This window comes from Erinaceus europaeus, chromosome 23, assembly GCF_950295315.1.
Source record: "Erinaceus europaeus chromosome 23, mEriEur2.1, whole genome shotgun sequence".
Lineage (NCBI taxonomy): Eukaryota > Metazoa > Chordata > Mammalia > Eulipotyphla > Erinaceidae > Erinaceus > Erinaceus europaeus.
This window is the reverse complement of record NC_080184.1, coordinates 11,259,057-11,283,292: the sequence shown is the minus strand read 5'-3', so window position 1 is coordinate 11,283,292 and position 24,236 is coordinate 11,259,057. Positions and strand designations below refer to the sequence as shown.

The 24,236-nt window shown below is 42.7% G+C and overlaps 2 protein-coding genes across 3 annotated transcripts in view; one reads left to right on the top strand and one right to left on the bottom strand.

The window, feature by feature from the left end:
- The window catches only part of LOC132535528 (zinc finger protein 678-like), a 307,284-nt gene that overhangs the window by 265,119 nt on the left and 17,929 nt on the right, over positions 1-24,236 (bottom strand). The gene's annotated exons all lie outside the window — the stretch shown is intronic.
- On the top strand, positions 7,703-8,684 carry LOC103116136 (olfactory receptor 7A10-like). Its single transcript, XM_007525998.2, has one exon. It carries the CDS (start codon positions 7,716-7,718, stop codon positions 8,682-8,684), a length of 969 nt encoding a protein of 322 aa, XP_007526060.1. The 5' UTR covers positions 7,703-7,715.

Here is a 24,236-nt window from a genome sequence, read left to right as displayed (position 1 = left end):
CCCCTCTTATCCTATGGTTTTCTCAGTGTTTCCTTTTTATAAATAAATAATAAAAATATACAGAAGAGTAATCATGAATCCCCTCCTCCCCCTCATTGGATTCAGTGGCACTTGTGGGATCCAATAGCACATACAGGATTCGATCACATGTCTCTGGCTTTAAATCTAGCAGCTCAACCACTCATGCAGACCCTTCAGCTATGCCGGACTAAGGTTTCTAGTAACCTTAGCTGCTATTGATAATAAAGAAAACCTGAAAAGACCCACTTCCTGGTTCTGATAACACCTTTCAGATGTTTTCACTTATCCATCCCTCTTTCTTCCCTTTCTATGACTTATCTCCACAAGGACCAAACCATATCTACATAACCAACTAGTCCAGAATCATTTTTTTTCACTGTGGTCAGTGAACTTTTCCACTGGAGAGTGAACTTTTCCACTGGAGAGTTATTAAGGTAGGGACTATCTTAGAAGTTACAGGATTTACAGCAGATAATCTAGTTCACTAAGTATCGGCAATAAGTATTGGCAATAGCTTTCCAGTAATGATGACGAGGAATGTCTCCACATTTTTTTTCAAGCATTTTCCAAGAGACTAACTCTTCCCTAGTTGGGTGCCACAGCCCTGCAGCTTGAGAACTGGGAAGGTTTTCATAGGACTATTTTCAGAGGTCAATGCTTGTTCTCTTCATACTTCTAAGTTGCATAAATGAATTAGAATCATAACTATAGAGCCCTTGGAGAGAAATCTTTAATAAAAATTGAAGGGGACAAAGACAAAGATTCTAATTTTCACCTGTAAAGAAACCAATTACGTCTAATAAGTAATGGATGTTTTTTTAATGAATGACTTCATGGCTACCGTTCAGTGGTCTCACAAGCAGTAGTCTCTCTCTCTCTCTCTCTAAATTGGGAAATTAATAGTTTACAATAAATACAACTGTTAGTACATGTGTAAAATTTCTACATTTTCTGCAAAACACTCTCATCCCCAGCCTAGACCTTCTGCTACCATCATGCACTAGGATCTGAAAATCTTGCACCAGAAACCAATTTTTACTTTTCTGTGATACAGTAAATCCAGTCCTAGCTGTGTTTCCCATTTCCGTTCTTATTTCTCTACTTCTGTCCATGAGTGAGATCATTCCTTATGGATCCTTCTCTTTCTGCCTTTATCTCACTTCACAGGATTCCTTCAATCTCCATCCAAGATGAGGTGAAGAAGGTGCATTCATCATTTTGATATAGCTGATTAATAGTCCATTGTGTATCTAGACCACAACTTCCTCAGCCCCTCACCTGGTTTCTTCCTGGTTTCTACCTGTTTTTTTTTTTCCAGGTTTTGACTTACAAATTATACTGCTAAACGTTACGATCAGGATAGAGTAAATAAGACATCTGGCCAGTAAGTGAGTTCCTGAAAAGGAGAAAAGTGGGTTCACCTGACTTCTAGCTTGGTCTCTTGAGAATAGAGACTTTACAGCTTATTTCCATTTGTGTCCAGATCAGTGTCCACAGGGAAATGACATACTCAGAGCTCGGAGAAAATATGGAGATGGGTCTAATGAGCAGACAGCTGTAAATACCTCCTGTGCTTAGTCCCTTAGTCTGTGAGACCTTGGATGGCAGCCCTAAGCTTGCTGGTTGCTTCTGGAATCTTAGTTCTTGCTCAGCAGCCAATGTTTCCCACTTGCTGCTTTCTTGTCTATGTACAGACCTTCACTCTTCATCGTCAAACATCTACAGAGGGCTTTATACCTTCTCTGTGGTTTCTTCCTCTAGGAGACCAGGACAGGTGAGTTGGGAATACAGTAAATGCTCAAGGTAGTAAAAGGAAGGAGGGAGAGAGAAAGAAAAAAAATACATATGTATGGAGAGAGAGAGAGGGAGAGGGATATATATATATACATATATATATATACATATATATATATAGAGAGAGAGAGAGAGAGAGAGAGAGACAGAGAGAGAGACTGGAGATGTACCTGAGCTACTTGGCAAATCTTGTCTATCTTACTTGGAATGGAGAGACTGCTAAGTCTATTTATTAATTTTACTATCTATTGTGAAAGGAGGGAAGGAGAGAGAGAAATATATGTATGGAGAGAGAGAGAGAGAGGGAGGGAGAGTGAGAGAGGGAGGGAGAGAGAGAGGAAGGGAGAGAGAGGGAGAGGGAAGGAGAGAGAGACAGAGAGGGAGAGAGGGGGAGGGAGGGAGGGAGGGAGAGAGAGAGAGAGAGGGAGAGAGGGGGAGGGAGGGAGGGAGGGAGAGAGAGAGAGAGGGAGAGAGGGGGAGGGAGGGAGGGAGGGAGAGAGAGAGAGAGGAGACTGGAGATGTACTTGGCAAATCTTGTCTGTCTTACCTGGAATGGAGAGACTGCTAAGTCTATTTATTTATTTTGTTTTGTTCTTACTACCAAGGCTACATGGCCAGGCATGGAACCTTCATGACCGTCATGTCTCCACCTTTCCTGACACCATTATTTCTTTGTGTTGTCTTATTTTTTGAAAAGTAGATGAGGGAGAGAGTGGAAGAAAGACAGAGAGCAAAACACACATCTGCAACATGACTTCACCACTTGTTTTGTCCTGTAGGTCAGGACCAGGGTCTTGACCCCAATCCTCAAGTGTGTAAATATGTTGGTTCTACCGGGATGAGATGCCACACAGGGGCCCCCTGTGTCTTATTATTATTTTAGTGATGGGGATTGTGGTTTATAGCCTAGGTCCTCCTCCACCATTATGCATGAGGGCCTGCAAGGACCCCTTCCCCAGGGTCGTTTACTCTGCTGCAATACCTGAAACCCAGTCCAAGTTATGTTTTGTGTTTTCCCCTTCTGTTCTTATTTCTCCACTTCTATGAGTGGGATCATCCCATATTCATCCTTCTCTTTCTGGTTGATTTCACTTCACACGATTCTTGCCAGCTCCATCCGAGATGAGGTTAGGAAGTTGAATTAATCATTCTTTATATATATATTTCTTTATTCCCTTTTGTTGCCCTTGTTGTCTTATTGTCATAGTTATTACTGTTGTTGATGTCATCATTGTTGGATAGGACAGAGAGAAATGTAGAGAGGAGGGGAAGACAGAGAGGGGGAGAGAAAGACAGACACCTGCAGACCTGCTTCACCGCCTGTGAAGCGACTCCCCTGCAGGTGGGGAGCCGGGGGCTCAAACCGGGATCCTTATACTGGTCCTTGTGCTTTGCGCCACCTCTGCTTAACCCACTGTGATGCCGCCCGACTCCCGAATTCATTATTCTCAACAGTTGAGTAGTATTTCCTTCTGTATATACACCACAACTGTCTCAGCCACTCATCTTTTGTTGGACACCTGAGTTACTTCTTGTTAATTTCATGAATGAAAGTGAGGTGGGGGGGGGGGAAGACTAGAGCATCACTCTGACATGTGCAGTGCCAAGAAATGCAAGTCCATGTGTTCTACCCACTGAGTCATTTCCCATGTTTGAGGTTCATTCCTGAGCTTGAATAACTCACAAGTCAAAGACTCCAAGCATTTTCACTTTCTTAAAGAAGAAGTATCCTTGGATTCAGACATAGGATAATCCCTGTCATAATTCAATGAGAGAATTAGAAGTCTCATCTTGAGGTAGGAATGGGGTACATGTCAAGGGTTTTATGACATGAGAGCGTGTCCCTGGGAATTTTCAGAGGTAAGAGCATAAAATAATATATCGATTTGGAGACAACTGCTGTGAACTCAGGGCAGGAAGGTATTTTTTTCTGTAAGGACATATAGATGCCCTGTACTTTCGTCATGCTTTGTACTTATCAGAAGGAAACTAACTCATTTCTGAGATGTGCATTTTAGTCATAATTTCTAAGGCTGGGTATGAGCAGGAAAAGTTTGCATGGGATGTGAAGAGATAGACTGAAGAATTTCACTTTGCTTGACTCACTCACCAGAGAGAAAGGCAAACTCTCCTTTAGGGATACAGAATTGAAAGCTTCCTCACATCATCAGTCCATGACCTTTGATTTTTATTATGGGAAAGAAAAGTGTTTTGTGGTTTTTTTTGTATGGTTTTTTATATCGACCTCAAGGAGGAGGGTCCTGTTTTTCCCCCTCTCCTGGTGAATGTATAATCATCTTACACATACTCTTTTAAAAAACATTATTTATTTATTTATTTATTTCCTAATGGATAAGGACAGAGAGAAATTGAGAGGGGGTGAGAGACAGAGAGATACCTGCAGCCCCGTTTCACTGCTCCTGAAGCTTTCCCTCTGCAGGTGGGGACCAGGCCCCTGAACCTGGGTCCTTGGGCGCTATAATGTGAGTGCTCAACCAGGTGCACCACCACCTGTCTGGATGTATCCTGGTCATTATCATCAACACTGTTATTATGATCATGGTATTATTCAGTCCTGGTTCATGACAGCACATGGGATTGAACCTAGAACCTCAGAGCCTCAAGCATGAAAGTGAGTAGTATAACAGCTGTGCTATCTTTCACAGTTACCATGGAATAAAGGAACAATTTGCTAACCTCAAGAACCCCAATAAGAGTGAGAGCTCCGTCCGCTTCCCCAGAGCCCTTCCCCACAAGGGAAAGAGAGAGGCAGGCTGGGAATATGGACCGACCTGTCAACGCCCATGTTCAGCGGGGAAGCAATTACAGAAGCCAGACCTTCTACCTTCTGCATCCCACAATGACCCTGGGTCCTTACTTCCAGAGGGATAAAGAATAGGAAAGCTATCAGGGGAGGGGTGGGATACGGAATTCTGGTGGTGGGAATTGTGTGAAGTTGTACCCCTCTTATCCTATGGTTTTGTCAATGTTTCCTTTTTATAAATAAATAAATAGTGAGAGCTCCAATCCAGATGTTTTCTTTTATTTATAATCATTGCAAAATGTGGTACCCATCATCTAAAATCCTTCAATCTACCCCTAGTTAGTACTTGCTATTATTAAACAAGGGTTCCTGTCCTAACCTTTTTTTGTTTGTTTGTTTTTTTCACTAGATGGATATCAAGTAGGCAAGGTATTCTAAAATTGAAGTGAATCACTCTGTTCCCACAGAAAAGTTAGCATTTTTACTGCCTTACTTGTTACTCTTTACTCTGGGCACCAAGGAAGCAGACTGAGGTTGGATTGCTACCAGAACTGAGCAAGTTTTATTCTTATCCTCTTTCAGTAGTCATTTGAGTTGGTCCAAACTTTTAATTCTTCCAATCCATGAGCATGGAATATCTATTATTTTCCGTTTCCTTGAACAGAAACTCATAGCTTTCAGTATACAAGTCTTTCACTTATTTGGGCAGCCTTATTCCCAGATATCTTATTGATTTTGCTGTGATAGTTAATGGGAGTGATTTCTGGATATTGTCAAGGAATTTCACTGACTTTTGTACAAGCCTGATACTTTGTTATATTGCCTAATGATTTCCAGAAGTTTTCTACCGGATTCTTTAGGTTTTTCTGTGTATACAATCATATTATCTGCAAATAGGGAGAGTTTGACTTCTTCCCTTTCAATCTGTATTCCTTTAATTCCTTTCTCTTGCTTGATTGCTATTGAGAGAATTTACAATACTGTGTTGAAGAGTAATGTTGATAGTGGACATCCCTGTCTGGTCCCTGATCTGAGGGGGAATGCTTTCAGCTTCTGCCCATTGAATATGATATTGGCTGTAGTTTACCTATATATGGACTTCACTGTCTTAAAAATGTCCTGTCCAGTCTCATTTTTATAGTGTTTTGAACATGAACAGGTATTGGGTTTCATCAAAGGCTTTCTCTTCATCTATTGAGATAATCATGTGGTTTTTTTTTTTTTTTGGTTTTGCTTTTATTGCTGTGGTAAATGACATTGGTTGACTTACATATATGGAATCAGACTTACGTTCCTGGACTAAATCTCTCTTGATTGTGATGAACAGTTTTTTAATAGACTGCTGTATCCAGTTGGTTAGGATTTTATTCAGTATTTTAGCATCTATGTTCATCAGAGATATTGGTCTGTATTTTTACTTTTTTGTTGTGTCCCTGTCTGCTTTTGTTATTAGGGTGATTTGAAGGAAGTATTCCTTTGTCTTCAATCTTTTGGAAGAACTTTGAAAGTGTAGGTGTTAACTGTTTCCTGAAGGTTTCGTAGAATTCATTTGCAAAGCCATCAGATCCTGTACTTTATTGTTGGGATGATTCTTTTTTTTTCTTTTATTTCTTTATTGAGGAATTAATGTTTTACATTCAACAGTAAATACAATAGTTTGTACATGCATAACATTCCCCAGTTTCCCATTTAACAATACAACCCCCACTATGTCATTTATCATCCTTCATGGATCTGTATTCTCCCCACCCACCTACCCCAGAGTCTTTTACTTTGGTGCAATATGCCAATTCCATTTCTACTTGTGTTTTCTTTTCTGATCTTGTTTTTCAACTTCTGCCTGAGAGTGAGATCATCCCATATTCATCCTTCTGTTTCTGACTTATTTCACTCAACATGATTTTTTCAAGGTCTATACAAGATCGGCTGAAAACGGTGAAGTCACCATTTTTTACAGCTGAGTAGTATTCCATTGTGTATATACCACGACTTGCTCAGCCACTCATCTGTTGTTGGACACCTGGGTTGCTTCCAGGTTTTGGCTATTACAAATAGTGCTGCCAAGAACATATGTGTACACAGATCTTTTGGGATGGATGTGTTGGGTTCCTGGGATGTTCAGTTTTGGAAAGATATGTTTCTAGGAATATTTCCATTTCTTCCAGGTTCTCTAGGATGGTGGCACATGGTTATTCATAGTAGCTTTGCATAATATTCTGAAGTTCTGTGGTGTAGGTAGTAATATCTCCCTTGTCATTTATAATTCTATTTAATTGAGTCTTCTCCCCCTTTTTCAATGAGTCTACCTATAAGTATGACAATTTTGTTTATTTTTTCAAAGAACCAACATGTGGTTTCATTGATCTTTTATATGTCTCTCTTATTTTCAGTGTGATATATTTCTGCCTTAATTTGGGTGATTTCAGACTTTCTGGTTGGTTTAGGGTTCCTTTGTTCTAAGACTTTAAGGCATGCAGTCAGGCTGTTTACTTGAGGCTTTTCTTGTTCCCTAATGTCTGCTTGTAAGGCTATGAATTTCCCTCTAAATACTGCTTTAGGTGTGTCCTAAATATTTTGATAGCTTGTGTCTTCATTTTCATTTGATTCTAGGAACATTTGAATTTCTTACTTGAGTTCCTCTTTGACCCATTGTTGTTGAGTTTCCATATTTTGAGACTTCTCCTAATATTGTTTGTTTTTTTATATTTGGCATTTAAATGGTTCCTGGATGCTGTCTGAGTGTTGGATTAAGGTTTTAGATCTTGTGGGTCTCTTCATGACTGTGACTTATCTCAGATAGAATGGCTTATTTATTTTGTGCGATTCAGTTTTGGTGGAGGTGTCTCTGTGTGCTCTCTCTGCCTGGGTGCTCAGATTTTGTCCCTTGTTGTGATCATTTCTTTCAGATGAAAGCAAGCCTATGTACAGGCAGGGTGTTCCATGAATATCTGTGGCTCTGTGGTCACAGAAATGAAGAGGAACAGGTTCTATGGATGAGTCACTTTGACCCCATCTGACTCTTGTTGACTTCTTACCTACAAAGAACAACCTGGTGTATTTCAATATCCTACTGATGCCAAGTGCATAAGCATTGATTATTATTTTATTTTGCCAGCTAGTCATAACCATCACCAAAATGTTAGCAAGAAATCGTACACAGATTACAGAATTCCTCCTCCTGGGTTTGTCAGAGGACCCTGAGCTGCAGCCCCTTCTCTACGGGCTCTTCCTCGCCATGTACCTGCTCACTTTGTGGGGAAACCTGCTCCTCATCCTGGCCGTCAGCTCAGACTCCCACCTCCACACCCCCATGTACTTCTTCCTCTCCAACCTGTCCTTGGTGGACATCTGTTTCACCTCCACCACCGTCCCCAAGATGCTGTACAACATCTGGACCCAGAACAAAACCATCAGCTATGCGGGCTGCATCACCCAGATGTGGTCTTCCATATTATTTGGTGGGTTAGATGATTTTCTCCTGGCTGTGATGGCCTATGACCGCTATGTGGCCATCTGTCACCCCCTGCACTACATGGTCATCATGAACCCCCAGGTCTGTGGACTGATGGTTCTGGGGTGCTGGGTCATAAGTGTCCTCAACTCCTTGTTGGAAAGCCTACTGGTTTTGCGTCTCTCCTTCTGTACAGATGTGGAAGTCCCTCACTTTTTCTGTGAATTTACTCAGGTGATCCACCTTGCCTGCTCTGACACTTTTGTGAATGACGCAGTGATGAATTATGCTACTGGAGTACTGGCTGGCATTCCTCTCTTTGGGATCCTCTACTCTTACTCTAAGATTGTTTCCTCTATCTGTAGAATCTCCTCCACTCAGGGAAAGTACAAAGCCTTCTCCACCTGTGCTTCTCATCTCTCCGTGGTCTCCTTATTTTATTGCACAGTCCTAGGAGTCTACCTGAGCACAGCTACTAGCCACAGTTCACACTCTACTGGAATAGTTTCTGTGCTGTACACCGTGGTCACCCCTATGCTGAACCCCTTCATCTACAGCCTCAGGAACAAAGACATCAAGGGGGCTCTCAAAAGATTCTTTGGACTCACAAGTCTAAAAGTGCCGATCGCCCAGGGGATGAACAGCTGCTCATGATTAGATGACTAGGAGATTTCAGGTCCTGATTTAGACCTAGATTATGTTTTCTTCTATTGACAAGTTGAGATGTCTATGTTTTAAGTTTTGCTGATACTACACATTTTTGTTTATCTTGTTCTTATCCAAAGCGATGATGAGCTGTGACTTATAGCAGTGCTGGAACTCTGGAACTTCAGTGACTTATAGCAGTGACTTATAGGAGTGCTGGAACTCTGGAACTTCAGTACTACAGGATGGGAACTCTTGAAGAATCACTGTGCTGTCTCTTGAATTAGAGAACTGACACACATGAACTTGCAAAAAGGAGAGGAATCAGATGAAGGGGGTGAAAGAGGAGGAGGAAGAGAATGAGAAGAAGGAGAAGGAAGAGGAGGAGGAAAAGGAGGAGGAAGAGGAGGACAATTTGTTTCTAAGACGTTGTAAGAACCACCGTGGTTATTTTTGGAGGGTTGTGGGCAGAGAACCTGGTGGTGAGTGTGGTGTGGAACTATACTCTGTAATTTTACAGTGATATAAACCACCACTAATCACAAATAAAAATGTCTTGGGAAAAATAGGACCAATAAAAACCATAAAAATGAAAAACATCAGAAGGCTTTGATGTGATGCCACTCTTGAACCATCTTATGAAATAAAGGTAGACTGGATTTATAACAGTCTCTGGGATGTTCTTAGACACTGCTCTTTCAAAACGTTATACTTGTGAGTCGGGCTGTAGCGCAGCGGGCTAAGCACAGGTGGTGCAAAGCACAAGGACCGGCTAAGGATCCCGGTTTGAACCCGGGCTCCCCACCTGCAGGGGAGTCGCTTCACAGGCGGTGAAGCAGGTCTGCAGGTGTCTATCTTTCTCTCCCCCTCTCTGTCTTCCCCTCCTCTCTCCATTTCTCTCTGTCCTATCCAACAATGACAACAACAATAATAACTACAACAATAAAACAACAAGGGCAACAAAAGGGAAGAAATAAATAAAATAAATATTTTTTAAAATTCTTTTAAAAAAAACTTTATACTTGTTAGATTTTTCTTGTGTTGTAGCTAATTGTGTTGTGTTTGTTTGGACAACTGATCAAACATCATGCTATTCACCACAGAAGAAGTGATCATAGAAGTGTAATGTTTTTAACACCCTTGTCAGACATTAGTTGTCCATAGTACTCTGAGTTGAATCTATGTGTTTCTTTATGTAAAACATTTACTTTAATGAATTAATGTTTCTATTCATAAGCATGCCATCTAATTCCCATCTTTGTTGTCTGCATTGTCTGGAATGATTTATGTTTTGCAGGATTTTCACTTTATTTATTTATTTTCACTTTATTTATTATTTATTTTCACAGTATTTATTTATTTATATTTATGAGGGAGACAGAAGCTTTCTTCTGTGGGGGATTGGTCTTGAACCTGGGTCACAGCAGCACATTAAGTGATCTACTTCACTGAGTTGCTTTTCACTTTTTGGTTTATATTTTCCTATGGTAAGTTATTACCTTACTCAAAAATTACTTTTTCTTCTTCCTGTTGGATTGTTTTCTCAATTTCCATTTCTTTTTTTTTAATATGTATTTTTATTTATTTATTCCCTTTTGTTGCCCTTGTTGTTTTATTGTTGTAGTTATTATTGTTGTTGTCATTGTTGGATAGGACAGAGAGAAATGGAGAGGGGAGGGAAAGAAAGAGAGGAGGAGAGAAAGACACCTGCAGACCTGCTTCACAGCCTGTAAAGCGACTCCCCTGCAGGTGGGGAGCCGGGGTTCGAACCGGGGTCCTTATGCCGGTCCTTGTGCTTTGCGCCACCTGCGCTTAACCCGCTGCGCTACAGCCCGACTCCCTTCTTTTTTTTTTTTTTACTATCTTTTTAAAAAAATTTTTTTGTATTTATTTATTACCTTTTGTTGCCCTTGTTTTATTGTTGAAGTTATTACTGTTGTTGTTACTGATGTCGTTGTTGTTGGACAGGACAGAGAGAAATGGAGAGAGGAGGGGAAGAGAGAGAAGGGGAGAGAAAGACACCTGCAGACATACTTCACCGCCTGTGAAGTGACTCCCCTGCAGGTGGGGAGCCAGGGGCTGGAACCAGGATCCTTCCACCGGACCTTGCGCTTTGTGCCACATGCGCTTTGTGCCACATGCGCTTAACCTGCTGCTACACCCGACTCCCTCAATTTCCATTTCTTCAAAATAGAGAAGTAATGGGGAGATAGCATAGCGGTTCTGCAAAGCAGACTTCTTTGAATTAGGACTTGCTTAGCCTTTAGCTCTCAGGTTACTGTGTGGTCGGAGGGGAAATTCTGCAATCCTGTAATTCAAGGTTCCTAGAAAAAAAATTGAGAATCTGCAAGTTGTAGGATACCCAATCGGTGCACAAAGCCTGACTTATTTCTTTATGAAATTGTGTGGATTTGCATCCCTCTAAACCTATGGTCTTGCTTATCATTATTAAATCAATAAAAAAGAAAAAAGATAAATGAAGGTCAATCCATATCTGTGACCTTGAGAGAACAACTGTAGTGGTGGAAATGGGGACACAGAACTCTGGTGGTTGTAAAGTGTTTACAATTATACCCCTGTTAGCTTATAATTGTGTGAATTCATATTAAGTCATTAATAAAAATAAAATAAATAAAAAATCAAAGGGTTAAATTATATCTTCAATAAATATTTGTAATTTTATTAAGAAGTAAGAAAAGCAGAAAGTCCCAAGCAAAAGAATGAAATCATTCTATTATGTTATACTATCCAGGAAAATCATTTCACAGAAGGTGGAAGTATTGAACTTAAGACCTGAAACCATACAATATATAGAATAAAAGAGGTGTTGTGTTCCTCTTTAGTGTTCCCAGCAATGACTTTACTGGACTCATGTCTAGTTGCAATGGAACCAAAGGCAGAAATAAACCCACAGGACTATATCAAATCGAGTAGTTATTATCAAGTGGAGAGAACCATCATTAAAACCAACAAATACATACCAGAATGGTGCAAAATATTTGAAATCTTGGCAAGTGATTGATATCTAAATCAAATAAACAACTCATATAGCCCAATGACAACAAGGGTAAGCAAGTTGGATAAAAACATCTCTTGGGGGGCCGGGTGGTGGCCCACCTGGTTGAGCGCACGTTACAGTGTGTAGGGACCCAGGTTCGAGCCCCAGGTCCCCACCTGCAGAGGGAAAGCTTCACGAGTGGTGAGGCAGAGCTGCAGGTGCCTCTCTGTCTCTTTCCCTCTCTATCACCCCACTTCCCTCTCAATTTCTGGCTGTTTCTATCCAATAAATAAAGATAATAAAAAAAATTAAAAAACAACATCTCTTAGCTAAAGTAGATATTTTACCAAAGAAGACACAGACCTGACTGATAGGCACATGAAGAGGAGTTCATCATCACTCAATCACCAGGGATGTCTGAGTCAGAACCATAGTGAAACAGTAGTTTACAATCTTTAGTTGTCTATGCTCAAAAAGACAAGTAGTAAATGGTTCGCAAGGCTATGAATAATAAAAGCCTTGTACAATGTGAGTGGGACTGTGAAGTGGTAGAGATACTATGGAAAAGAGTGGGAAATGCTTTAAAAAAATTACCATAGGGACAGTTTGCTTAAGATATGTTTTGTTGGTGTTGTATGTTGTCTTTTTTTCCTTTTCTTCTAACTCTCCATGAAAATCTGCAATGAAAAACAATTAGAGTATCCCTAGGCAGACAATCCCACCAATGTGTCCTGGAGTTTCACTTCCCCGGAGCCCTACCCCACTAGGGAAAGATAGAAATAGGCTGGGAGTATGGATTGACCTATCAACACCCATGTCCTGTGGAGAAGAAATTACAGAAGGTTCCAGATGCTAACATGATGCCAACCTGACTTCCCTGGATGATGACTCCACTAATGTGTCCTGGAGCCCCACTTCCCCAGAGCCCCGCCCCACTAAGGAAAGAGAGAGACAGGCTGGGAGTATGGATCCACCTCCACAGGACATGAATCCCATGTCCTGTGGAGAAGCAATTACAGAAGGTTCCAGATGCTAACATGATGCCAACCTGACTTCCCTGGACAGACAACCCCACCAATGTGTCCTGGAGCCCCACTTCCCCAGAGCCCCTCCCCACTAAGGAAAGAGAGAGACAGGCTGGGAGTATGGATCGACCACTCAATGCCCATGGTCATTGGAGAAGCAATTACAGAAGCCAGACCTTCCAGCTTCTTCACCACCTCACTCCTGTAAGAATGGCATACATCAAAAAGGACAGGAGCAACAAATGCTGGAGAGGTTGTGGGGACAGAGGAACCCTTTTACATTGCTGGTGGGAATGTAAATTGGTCCAGCCTCTGTGGAGAACAGTCTGGAGAACTCTCACAAGGCTAGACATGGACCTTCCATATGATCCAGTAATTCCTCTCCTGGGGTTATACCCCAAGGACTCCATAACACCCAACCAAAAAGAGGTGTGTACTCCTATGTTTATAGCAGCACAATTCATAATAGCTAAAACCTGGGAGCAACCCAGGTGCCCAACAACAGAGGAGTGGCTGAGAAATCTGTGGTATATATACACAATGGAATACTATGCAGCTATCAAGATCAATGAACCCACCTTCTCTGACCCATCTTGGACAGAGCTAGAAGGAATTATGTTAAGTGAACTAAGTCAGAAAGATAAAGATGAGTATGGGATGATCCCACTCATCAACAGAAGTTGAGTAAGAAGATCTGAAAGGGAAACTAAAAGCAGGACCTGACCAAATTGTAAGTAGGGCACCAAAGTAAAAACCCTGTGGTGAGGGGTAGACATGCAGCTTCCTGGGCCAGTGGGGGGTGGGAGTGGGTGGGAGGGATGGGTCACACAGCCTTTTGGTGGTGGGAATGGTGTTTATGTACACTCCTAGCAAAATGTAGACATATAAATCACTAGTTAATTAATATGAGAGGGGGAAAATCAATTGTATGTCTCAAAGTTTTTCAAAACACAAACTGAATCTTTTTAATATATAGGCTGTGTATTTGATATGCGGACTCTCTCAAAAGCCTAGACCAAGTAGATTAGAAGCATCCAATAGCACAGCTATATACAAGATACTGGGTACTGTACAGCAAACCCTAACAAAAGGACTTTTCAAAGTTAACCCAATTACCAAATAATGTGATGATAACATTAACTATCCATTGTCTTTTTGAACCCTAAGACAGCAGGAACCTCACATCTCCACTATAGAGCCCCTACTTCCCCCAGCCCTGGAACCCTTGGATAGGGCCCACTTTCACGTATGCCTCTCCCAATCCATATCAAATAATATTGCATCCGCCGATCACAACCTAACCAACGCAACGATTGCCACCTCAACATGCTTCACTTCAGACTGTGTCCAGAGACTTCACGTGTGGAATGACAACCCTTCAGCTTCATTACTGAGGTGACACCTTTCCTTTCATAGTATTCTCTAATTCCATCCCAGGTGGTTCACTTTCTAACAAAGTCCCAAAACCTAGATAATAGACCAGGTTCTGTGAGAGAGAGCATATGTTCACACGTATCCATAAACTACTGCAAAATATATACCTGAAAGCAGAAGTACACTAGAGTTTGCAGTGAGTACCCCCCTAACACTTCCTCTCTACTATTCCAAGCTTTGGGTCCATGATTGCTCAACAATTTGTTTGGCTTTGTATGTTAACTCTCTTTTCAGCCACCAGGTGCCAAATGCCATCAGGATGCCAGCCAGGCTTCCCTGGACTGAAGACCCCACCAGTGTGGCCTGGAGCTCTGATTCCTCAGAGACCCACCCTACTAGGGAAAGAGAGAGGCAGACTGGGAGTATGGACCGACCAGTCAATGCCCATGTTCAGCGGGGAAGTAATTATAGAAGCCAGACCTTCCACCTTCTACAACCCACACGACCCTGGGTCCATGCTCCCAGAGGGATAGAGAATGGAAAAGCTATCAGGGGAGGGGATGGGATATGGGGATTGGGTGGTGGGAATTGTGTGGAGTTGTACCCCTCCTACCCTATGGTTTTGTTAATTCTTTCTTAAATACAAAATAAAGTTTAAAAAAAAAAAGGCTTCAGCTAAAGCTGAATAAGGAAAGTGACACAATAGCAGCTCTCTAAGTTATAAATAGCTTCATTGGGGCATGCAGGGCATGTTCTATAGCTGGTTCAATAGACAATAAGAAATTATCAGTCCATCCATCAATATAATTTATTAAATAATGTATGTAAGATGTGCCAATGGATAATGAGAACAAAATGCATGCTGTACTCACTAACAATGTATGATTTTGATCAGTAAGCATCTATAAGCCCTGGGATTGTGAATAAAGCTGAATCACTGGCATAAGGATTCTGCCTAGCCCTGTCTTTGTAAATCAGTCCATCTTTCCTCAAGGGTCTCAAATACTGACTGAGATAGGCTTGGCAGGAGAAGCATGAAGAGACTATTTGAAAGCTCATCTTTGAAGCTGAAAAATCATGTGACACCAGGACTGTTCAGACCTCTTGCTACAGACCACTCCATTATCTATCTGTTTCAGTGAGGGCTTATTTCACAATATAAATGATATAAATGATGCCACAAAAATTTAAAAGGGGGAGTCGGGCGGTGTTGCAGCGGGTTGAGTGCAGGTGGCACAAAGCACAAGGACCGGCCTAAGGATCCCAGTTGGAGCCCCCGGATCCCCACCTACAGGGGAGTCGCTTCACAGACTGTGAAGCAGGTCTGCAGGTGTCTCTGTTTCTCTCCCCCTCTGTGTCTTCCCTTCCTCCCTCCATTTATCTCTGTCCTATCCAACAACGACAACATCAATAATTACAACAATAATACTTATAATTCTTCTTCTAGTGTTTGCCCTTCTTCCGTAGCCAGACAACAGCGTCAGGTTGAGCCTGATGTAGAGTTTTGAGACCTCCTTTGAATCTGGAGAGGTGGCAGTCGCTGACTATGTGGGTCGTTGTCTGGAGCCGCAGGGGCAGTTCGGGTCGTCTCTGGCTCCCCAGCGATGGAACATAGCGGCGCACCGGCCATGGTCTGTTCGATAGCGATTGAGGAGGGCCCAATAATAACGTGCTAGGTAAAAGCCGGGTTGACGCTTGCAGGGGTCTGTGATGAGGTGTTTGTTCTTGACCTCAGCTGACTGCCAACTCTGTTTCCAAGAGTCTGGAACAGAGAAGTTCAGTGTAGGCGTAGGGGACCAGATTGGGTGACGAGACGTCAAGCGTTGGACAGGGTGGGCGAAGATATCCGCATATATTGGCAGGTCCGGTCGAGCGTAGACGTGGGAAATGAACTTAGAGGATGCCGCATCCCGACGAATATCTGGCGGGGCGATGTTGCTAAGAACTGGCAGCCATGGAACCGGGGTGGAACGGATGCTTCCAGAAATTATCCTCATGGAGGAATATAATTTGGAATCGACCAAGTGGACATGGGGGCTACGGAACCATCCTGGGGCACAGTATTCTGCAGTGGAATAGCATAATGCCAGAGAGGATGATCACAGTGTGGAAGCGCTCGCGCCCCATGAGGAGCTGGCCAGTCTTGCAATGATGTTGTTCCTCGCGCCCACCTTTACTGCAGTTTTTATGAGATGTTTGTGAAATGACAGAGTGCGATCGAGAGTAACGCCAAGATAGACTGGCTGGGCTTCATGCCGGATTCTCGTATTGCCAAGCTGCACATTAAGCTCACGCGAGGCCGAGGCATGGTGTAGATGGAAAACAGATGATACCGTTTTTGCAGTGCTAGGGATTAGTCGCCATTTTTTACAGTAATTAGATATCAGAGACATGTCTTTCGTGAGTGTTTCCTCAAGGATTTTAATACTTATAATAATAAACCAACAAGAGCACCAAAAGGGAATAAAAAAATTAAAAAAGGAGCATCACAGAAGAATGAACACTTGCATGCTGACACACTGGATACTAAATGGAATAATCTCATCTCCATCATGAATAAATGAAAAGCATCATATTTAAAGACTTTCAAACTGTGTTTTTTATTTTTTTTTAATTGAGAAGGGAAAAGGGAGACACATAGACACCTGCAGCCCTGCTACACCACCTGTGAAGCTTTTCCTCTGCAGGTGGGATCAGGGGCTTGAACCTGGGTAATTGCATGCTAGAATGTGAATGCTTAACTAGGTGCACCACCACCTGGCCCCAAACTGAAAGAATTATAAAATCAGGGTGGAGGGTAGATAGCAAAATGGTTATGCAAAGTGACAGGCTAGAACAAGGTACTCCAAGCTAATAATGCAGGACAAAGGGCTCGAACAGCTATTCTGCTTATAGATAAAATATTTTCAGACCAAGTGCATAATAGGAAACAAAGATGGACACTGTTATGAGAGGAGGCAGTAGGATAGTGGTTATGATAAGAGACTGTCATACCTAAGGGTTCAAAGTCTCAGGTTTAACCCCCACAGCTCTATAAGCCAGATGAGAGCAGTGCTCTGGTAAGAAAAAAAAAAAAGGAACAGAAAAAAATACATGATGTTTTGATTATATCATCATAACATAAACAGTATCGATTTTTGTTACCAGTGTAGATGCACACAAATTTATAAAACAAGTACTATCAAGCCTTAAAGGAGACATTAATAGAACAATAGTATGAATAGTATTATATATTTTAATCTTGTTTTTCGAAGTCTGCCTGAGAGTAAGATCATCCCATAGTCATCCTTCTGTTTCTGACATATCTCACTCAACATGATTTCTTCAAGCTCCATCCAAGATGGGCTGAAAAGGGTGAAATCACTATTTTTTCTTAATTTCCTTATTGTGGAATTAATGTTTTACATTTGACAGTAAATACAATAGTTTGTACACACATGACATTTCCCAGTTTTCCATATAACAATACAACACCCACTAGGTCCTCTGTCATTATTTTTGGACCTGTATTCTCCCCACCCACCCCAGTCTTTTACTTTGGTGAAATACACCTGAAATCACTATTTTTAATAGCTGAGTAGTATTCCATTGTGTGTATAGACCACAACTTGCTCAGCCACTCATCTGTTGTTGGACACCTGCGCTGCTTCCAGGTTTTGGCTATTACAAATTGTGCTGCTATAAACATAGGTATACAGAGATCTTTTTTGCATGTTTATGTTTGTTTCCTTAGGATATATCCCTAGGAGAGGAAATGCAGGATCACAGGGTAGGTCCATTTCTAGCCTTGTGAGAGGTCTCCAGACTGCTCTCCACAGAGGTTGGACCAATTGACATTCCCACCAGCACTGCAGGAGGGTTCCTTTCTCCCCTCAACCTCTCTAGCATTTGTTACTGTTACCTTTTCTGATGCATGACATTCTCACAGGAGCAAGCAATGACTTGGAGCATTTTTTCATATGTTTGTTGGCCTTTAAGATCTCTTCTGTGTTGAATAATCTGAGCATGTCTTCTCCCCAATTTTTGGGTGGGGTCATTTGTTTCCTTGTTGTTTAGTTTGCAAGTTATTTATATATTTTGATTACTAGCCTCTTGTCTGATGTATGGCATGTAAAGATCTTCCCCCATTCTGTGAGGGGTCATTTGTTTGGGTATTTGTTTCTCTGGCTGTGCAGAAGCCTGTAAATTTGATGTAGTGCCATTGGTTTATGCTTGCCTTAGTCTTCTTTGTAATTGGATTCACTTTTTTAGGAGAATAGAACAAATGCTACAGATGTTTATCAGACATGAAGTAGAGTATAAGAAACCATGAATTGAATGTATCAAGCATCTGACACCTTAGAAAGAATTCCTCAAAGTCAGTTTTCTCCACATAGCTAGTGTACAAACGCAGGGCTGCAATCTTCATTTTCCATTTACTGCACTTCAGGGGTTCCCTGGACAGAGGACCTCACTAATGTGTCCTTGAACCCCACCTCCCCAGTGTCCTGCCCCACTAGTGAAAGATAGAAACAGGCTGGGGTATGGATCCACCTGCCAAGACCTATGTCCAGCAGAGAAGCAATTACAGAAGCCAGAACCACCACTTTCTGCGCCCCATAAAGAATTTTGGTCCTTACTCTGAGAGGGATAAAGAATAGGAAAGCTTCCAACGGAGGGGATGGAGTATGGAATTCTGGTGGTGGTGTATGGGACTGTACCCCTTTTATCCCACAAACTTGCTGGTCTTAAAAAAAATCAAATTAAATTAAGAACAAACAACCAACAACAAAAAACGCTAGGAGTGTGGGCACCCACTGCTGATTGGTGAGAATAAGAGGTGCTGGGGAGAGCTGGTCTCTCTGAGCCAGGCTCAGCAGTGGCTTCTCCTGCACCTGGCACCTCTCTTTCCTACCTGCCTTCCCAGTGGGGCTCCTTGGCTCCCCTCCCCCCTCCCACCTGCCATTGGGGCTGAGAGTTCTAACTGCTTTGTTGCATGGACCCTGGGTGTTGCTTGGAGTTCCAGCGCTGCTAGGAGATGCCAAGAGGACAGAGGTAGGACCGCAGTGTCTGAGAGATGACGTGAAGTTTGGGGCTCAGGAGCCAGACAAGCATCGATGTCCTTGAGGTTGATGACAGGAGTGGTTACCTCCTTGAAGATGCAGACATTAAAAAGATCCACAAGGCTGCCGTTTTTGGCGACACCGAAAAAATTAAAAAACTTGTTAGCGCATTCAAAACACAAGTTAAACTCTAGAGACCAACAAAACAGGTAAGAGGTGGATCTGGGCTCAGGTGCACCTACCCCTCAGCCTGTGGGCGGAGCCTCCTGGGGGCATCTCACCCTGCCTTCTGGACCACAGTTGGACCCTGAGCCTCATCCGCTCTAAAGACAGCTGCTAGACAGGAATATTAGCTTTTGGCCTGATTCATAAGAACACTTTACAGACATTTTCAAAATGATTTAACTAATGATTATAGAAACCAAGAGCATCAAGTAAAATTTTTATTTATTTATTTTTATTTTATTTTATTTTATATTTGCCTCCAGGGTTACTGCTAGGGCTCAGTGCCTGCACTATGAATCCACTGCTCCTGGAGACTATTTTTTTCCTTTTTTGTTGCCCTTGTTGTTTATCGTCGTTGCCGTTATTCTTCTTATTATTGCCATTGCTGTTACTGTTGTTGGATAGGACAGAGAAAAATCGAGACAGAAAGGGAAGACAAATTGGGAGAGAGAAAAACAGACACCTGCAGACCTGCTTCACCACTTGTGAAGCCACGCCCCTGCAGGTGGGGGTCGGGAGCTCCAACCAGGATCCTGGAGCATGTCCTTGAGCTGAGGGCCATGTGCGCTTAACCCACTGCGTTACCACCCGGTCCCTAATTATTGTATTTTTGACATACATATTCCTATACCATTATGTTATATGTTACAGAAAGATGCCTAAGGAGAATAACTCTCACAATAGATCATCTCTTAGGCCAAATGTCCAAGAGACACTAGTGTGTATTTTATGTCCCTGTGCACTTTCCCAAGGGGCGTTAGAAGGAAACTTTGAAGTTGGATGGTGACTCTGTATTGTTCTTGACTCACAAGAGTCATTCACTTAAGATGCTACCCTTTCTTGTGTTTATCAATCTTTTCGTAAGCTGGACAAAAATATCAGGGTTTTAAAATTTTTAAGTAATACCTGCTCCCTGTTTTTGATTCCTTTAATGAAATAAGAGATATTTGGGGGAACAGGCGGTGGTGCAACTGGTTGAGCGCACTTGGTGGGACTTTGATAGATGTTGCATTAAATTTCTATATGGCCCTGGGTAGAATATTCATTCTGATAATGTTAGTTCTTCCAACCCATGAGCATGGGACATCTTTCTATTTCTTTGTATCATTTTCCATTTCCTTGAATAGTGACTCATAGTTTTCAGTATACAAGTCTTTCACTTCTTTGGCCAGATTTATTCCTAGATATTTTATTGATTTTACCGCTATAGTGAATGGGAGTGATTTCTGGATGTCTTTTTCTTCGGATTCAGTGTTTACATAATGGAAGTCCACTGATTTTTGTATGTTAATTTTATAGCCTGACAGAGAAGATTTCTGCTGGATTCTTTAGTTATATATATATGTTTACTATCATATCATCTGCAAATAGTGATATTTTGATTTCTTCCTTTCCAATCTGTATTCCTTTGATTCCTTTTTCTCTTGCCTGATTGCCATGGAGAGACCTTCCAATACTATGTTGAAAAACAGTGGTGATAATGGACAGCCCTGTCTAGTCTCCAGTCTGAGTGGGAATGATTTCAGCTCTGTCCATGAGTATGATATTGGGTGTGGGTTAGCTGTCTGTGGACTCCACTAACTTGAGGAATTTCCCATTTATTCCCATTTTTTGTAGTGTTTTGAGCATGAATGGGTGTTGGATTTTGTCAAAGGCTTTCTCTGCTTCTGTTGAGATAATCATGTGATTTTTGGTTTTGCTTTTAATGTGGTGGATCACAATGACTAACACACATATTGAACCAACCTTGCATTCCTGGGATAAATCCCACTTGGTCATGATAAACAATCTTTTTAATATACCACTGTATCTGGTTGGCTAGTATTTTAGCATCTGTGTTCATCAGAGATATTGGTTTGTAGTTTTCTCTTTTTTGTTATGTCCCTATTTGCTTTTGTTATCAGGGTGACATTGGCTTCATAGAAGCTGGAAGGGTTTTTTTTGTTTGTTTGTTTTTAGTGTTAACGTTTAATCTTGCAATTCTGTAGAATGTATTGATTTGTTTTTAAAAATCATGGTGTATTTTTAGCATAGAAAAATAGATCATACTTTTCCAACCACCCAATAGGTATAAATTCTAATAGCTCTCTGTGAAGTGATTAGGATTTTGCATCCTAATCACTTGGAGGAGGACTTTGGGTGTCTCTCTGTGTCTCTCCCTCTCTGCCTTCTCCTCCCATCTCAATTTCTCTGTCTCTACCCAATAATAAATAAAGAAAAATATTTTTACAAGTTATTTAATATTTGTAGAATAAAGAAAAGGAAAAAGTTATTTTTAAAAATCCGTTAGCAGTTTGAGCTCAGTGTTGAATTAAGTTTACTAACTTGAAACCATAAGTGCTATTTACTGTTGAATGTAAAACATTAATTCCCCAATAAAGAAATAAATTTTAAAAAAATAAATAAAATAAAACAAAAAAAAATGCACATGGTGTGAAGCACAAGGACCGGCATAAGGATACTGGTTCAAGCCTCCGGTCCCCACTTGCAAGGGAGTCTCTTTACAAGAGGTGAAGCAGGTCTACAGTTGTCTTTCTCTCCCCCTCCTCTCTCCATTTCTCTCTGTCCTATCCAACAACGACAACAACAACAGCAGTAATAACTACAACAACCAACAATAAAAAGGGCAACAAAAGGGAAAATAAAGAAATATAAAAAATTAAAATAAAAAAGAAGAAGAAAAAAAAAAAGTCCCCGGTTCAATCCCCCGCATCACCATAAGCCAGAACTGAACAGTACACTGGTTAAAAAAATAAAAATAAATAAAAGAAGGGCGGGGTTGATAGCATAATGGTTATGCAAACAGACTGTCATCCGTGAGGATTCAAAGTCCCAGGTTCAATCCCCTGCACCACTGTAAACCAGAGCTGATCAGTGCTCTGGTTAAAAAAAAAAAAAAAAGGGAGTCATGCCGTAGCCAGCAGGTTAAGCACACGTGGCGCAAAGCGCAAGGACCTATAAGGATCCTGGTTCTAGGCCCGGGCTCCCCACCTGCGGGGGAGTCGCTTCACAGGCGGTGAATCAGGTCTGCAGGTGTCTGTCTTTCTCTCCCCCTCTCAGTCTTCCCCTCCTCTCTCCATTTCTCTCTGTCCTATCCAACAACGATGACATCAATAACAACAACAGTAATAAATACAATAAAACAAGGACAACAAAAGGGAATAAATAAATAAATATATTTTTAAAAAAGAGAAGAGAGAGAGGAAGAGGCTGAGCCAGGGAGGCGACTGGCAGCCTGCGCCCCAGGAATTTGCACCTGCAGCCAGTGCATTTGGGGAGCTGAGGTGGCAGCCTGGCGGTCAGGCAGTGGCTGAAGCTGCTCAGCGCCAAGCTGGACTCGAACCGGTAGAGGAGGCGCCAACTCACCCAGAATATGGTGCCCCAAGAAAGCCTGCTCCAAACTGCAAACTCAAGTCCCCTCACCACCCACCCCCAGCCCCAGCCCTGCTGCCTTCTTGAGCCAAATACATCTCTGCACCTCCTGAGTTCCCAGCTGCCACCCCGGGTCTTTCAAAAGCTCCAGCGATGATCCCTGCCTCGCGGGTCTCCCCACCTGCCAGTCAACCTCTGCCCACCCCCCCCCCGTTAGACTCCACCCAGCAGTCAGCCTCATCGATCTTGATTCCTCACCTCCTCAACCCCATCACCTCCATCCCACTTGCCCTCCCACCCCCGCTGCAGTCTCACCTCCAACCCACCCCTCCAATTTCCTCCTCCTCCTCACCCCTCATTTCCACCCTCCTCCTCCTCCTCCTCCTCTGGCCACTTCGCTAACTTGCAGCTGTTGTGATGTTTATTCCCATAGATCCAAGCACCAGCCAGCACTTCAGCCCCAGCCTGCAAGCAGCCTGCAGCCCCCCTGCAAGATGAGCGAAGTGAGCCCTCAGGTTAAGGCCACCACAGGACAACCGCACCATGGTGGAAATCATTGCGGACCACCTGGCGGAGCTGGTCCGCACTGACAGCCCCAACTTTCTGTGCTCGGTGCTGCCCTCGCACTGGCTCTGCAACTAGACTTTGCTCCTGCCCTTCAAGGTAAGAAACTGAGGCCTCCAGCCCACTCCTGCCCCAGGCCAGACCACCTGAGTCTATACCTGGGGGAAGGGCTTGGAGCCTGAGGTCTCCCGCCCACTCCCGTCCTAGGCCCCCGTGAGTCTATACCTGGGGGGGGTGGGGGGCTGGAGCCCAGGCGGCCTCCTAGATTTTCTTAACTTGGTGACTTTGGCCTAAGAGAACCCTACTCCCCCATCCCGGGGACTGTCCAGTCTTCCTCTAGCTCCTCTGGGCGCAGAGACCCTGAGCAGCGTCTCCCCATCTCCCACCTGTGCCCTCAACCAGCACCACCTCGCTCTTGTTTCATTTATTATTTTTATATTTATTTATTCATTCCCTTTTGTTGCCCTTGTTTTACTGTTGTCATTATTGTTGTTGTTACTGATGTCATTGTTGTTGGATAGGACAGAGAGAAATGGAGTGACGAGGGGAAGACAGAGGGGAAGAGAAAGATAGACACCTGCAGACCTGTTTCACTGCCTGTGAAGCGACTCCCCTGCAGATGAGGAGTTGAGGGCTCCAACCGGGATCCTTTCTCCAGTCCTTGAGCTTTGCGGCTTTTGTTCCATTTAAACGGCTCCTCACCTTTCAGGTCTCTGGACCTCGGTGCTAACCCCACTTTTCAGAGTCCGGTCACCTCCTGCTCATCCCCAGAAAAGCCCCTCAGTTGCCTACTCTGGGCGCTGCCACAGCTCTTTGCTCCACCCTGCCTCCATCTTGCAGGGGGCGAGGATGCTCAGGGTTGGCGCCAGGGCACCTGGCATCCCAGTCTTCCTCATGCCCAGGGCTGTCCGCTCACCGCTGCCGCATTCTGTCGCTTGATGCGGCGGTGGGATGCGAAGGA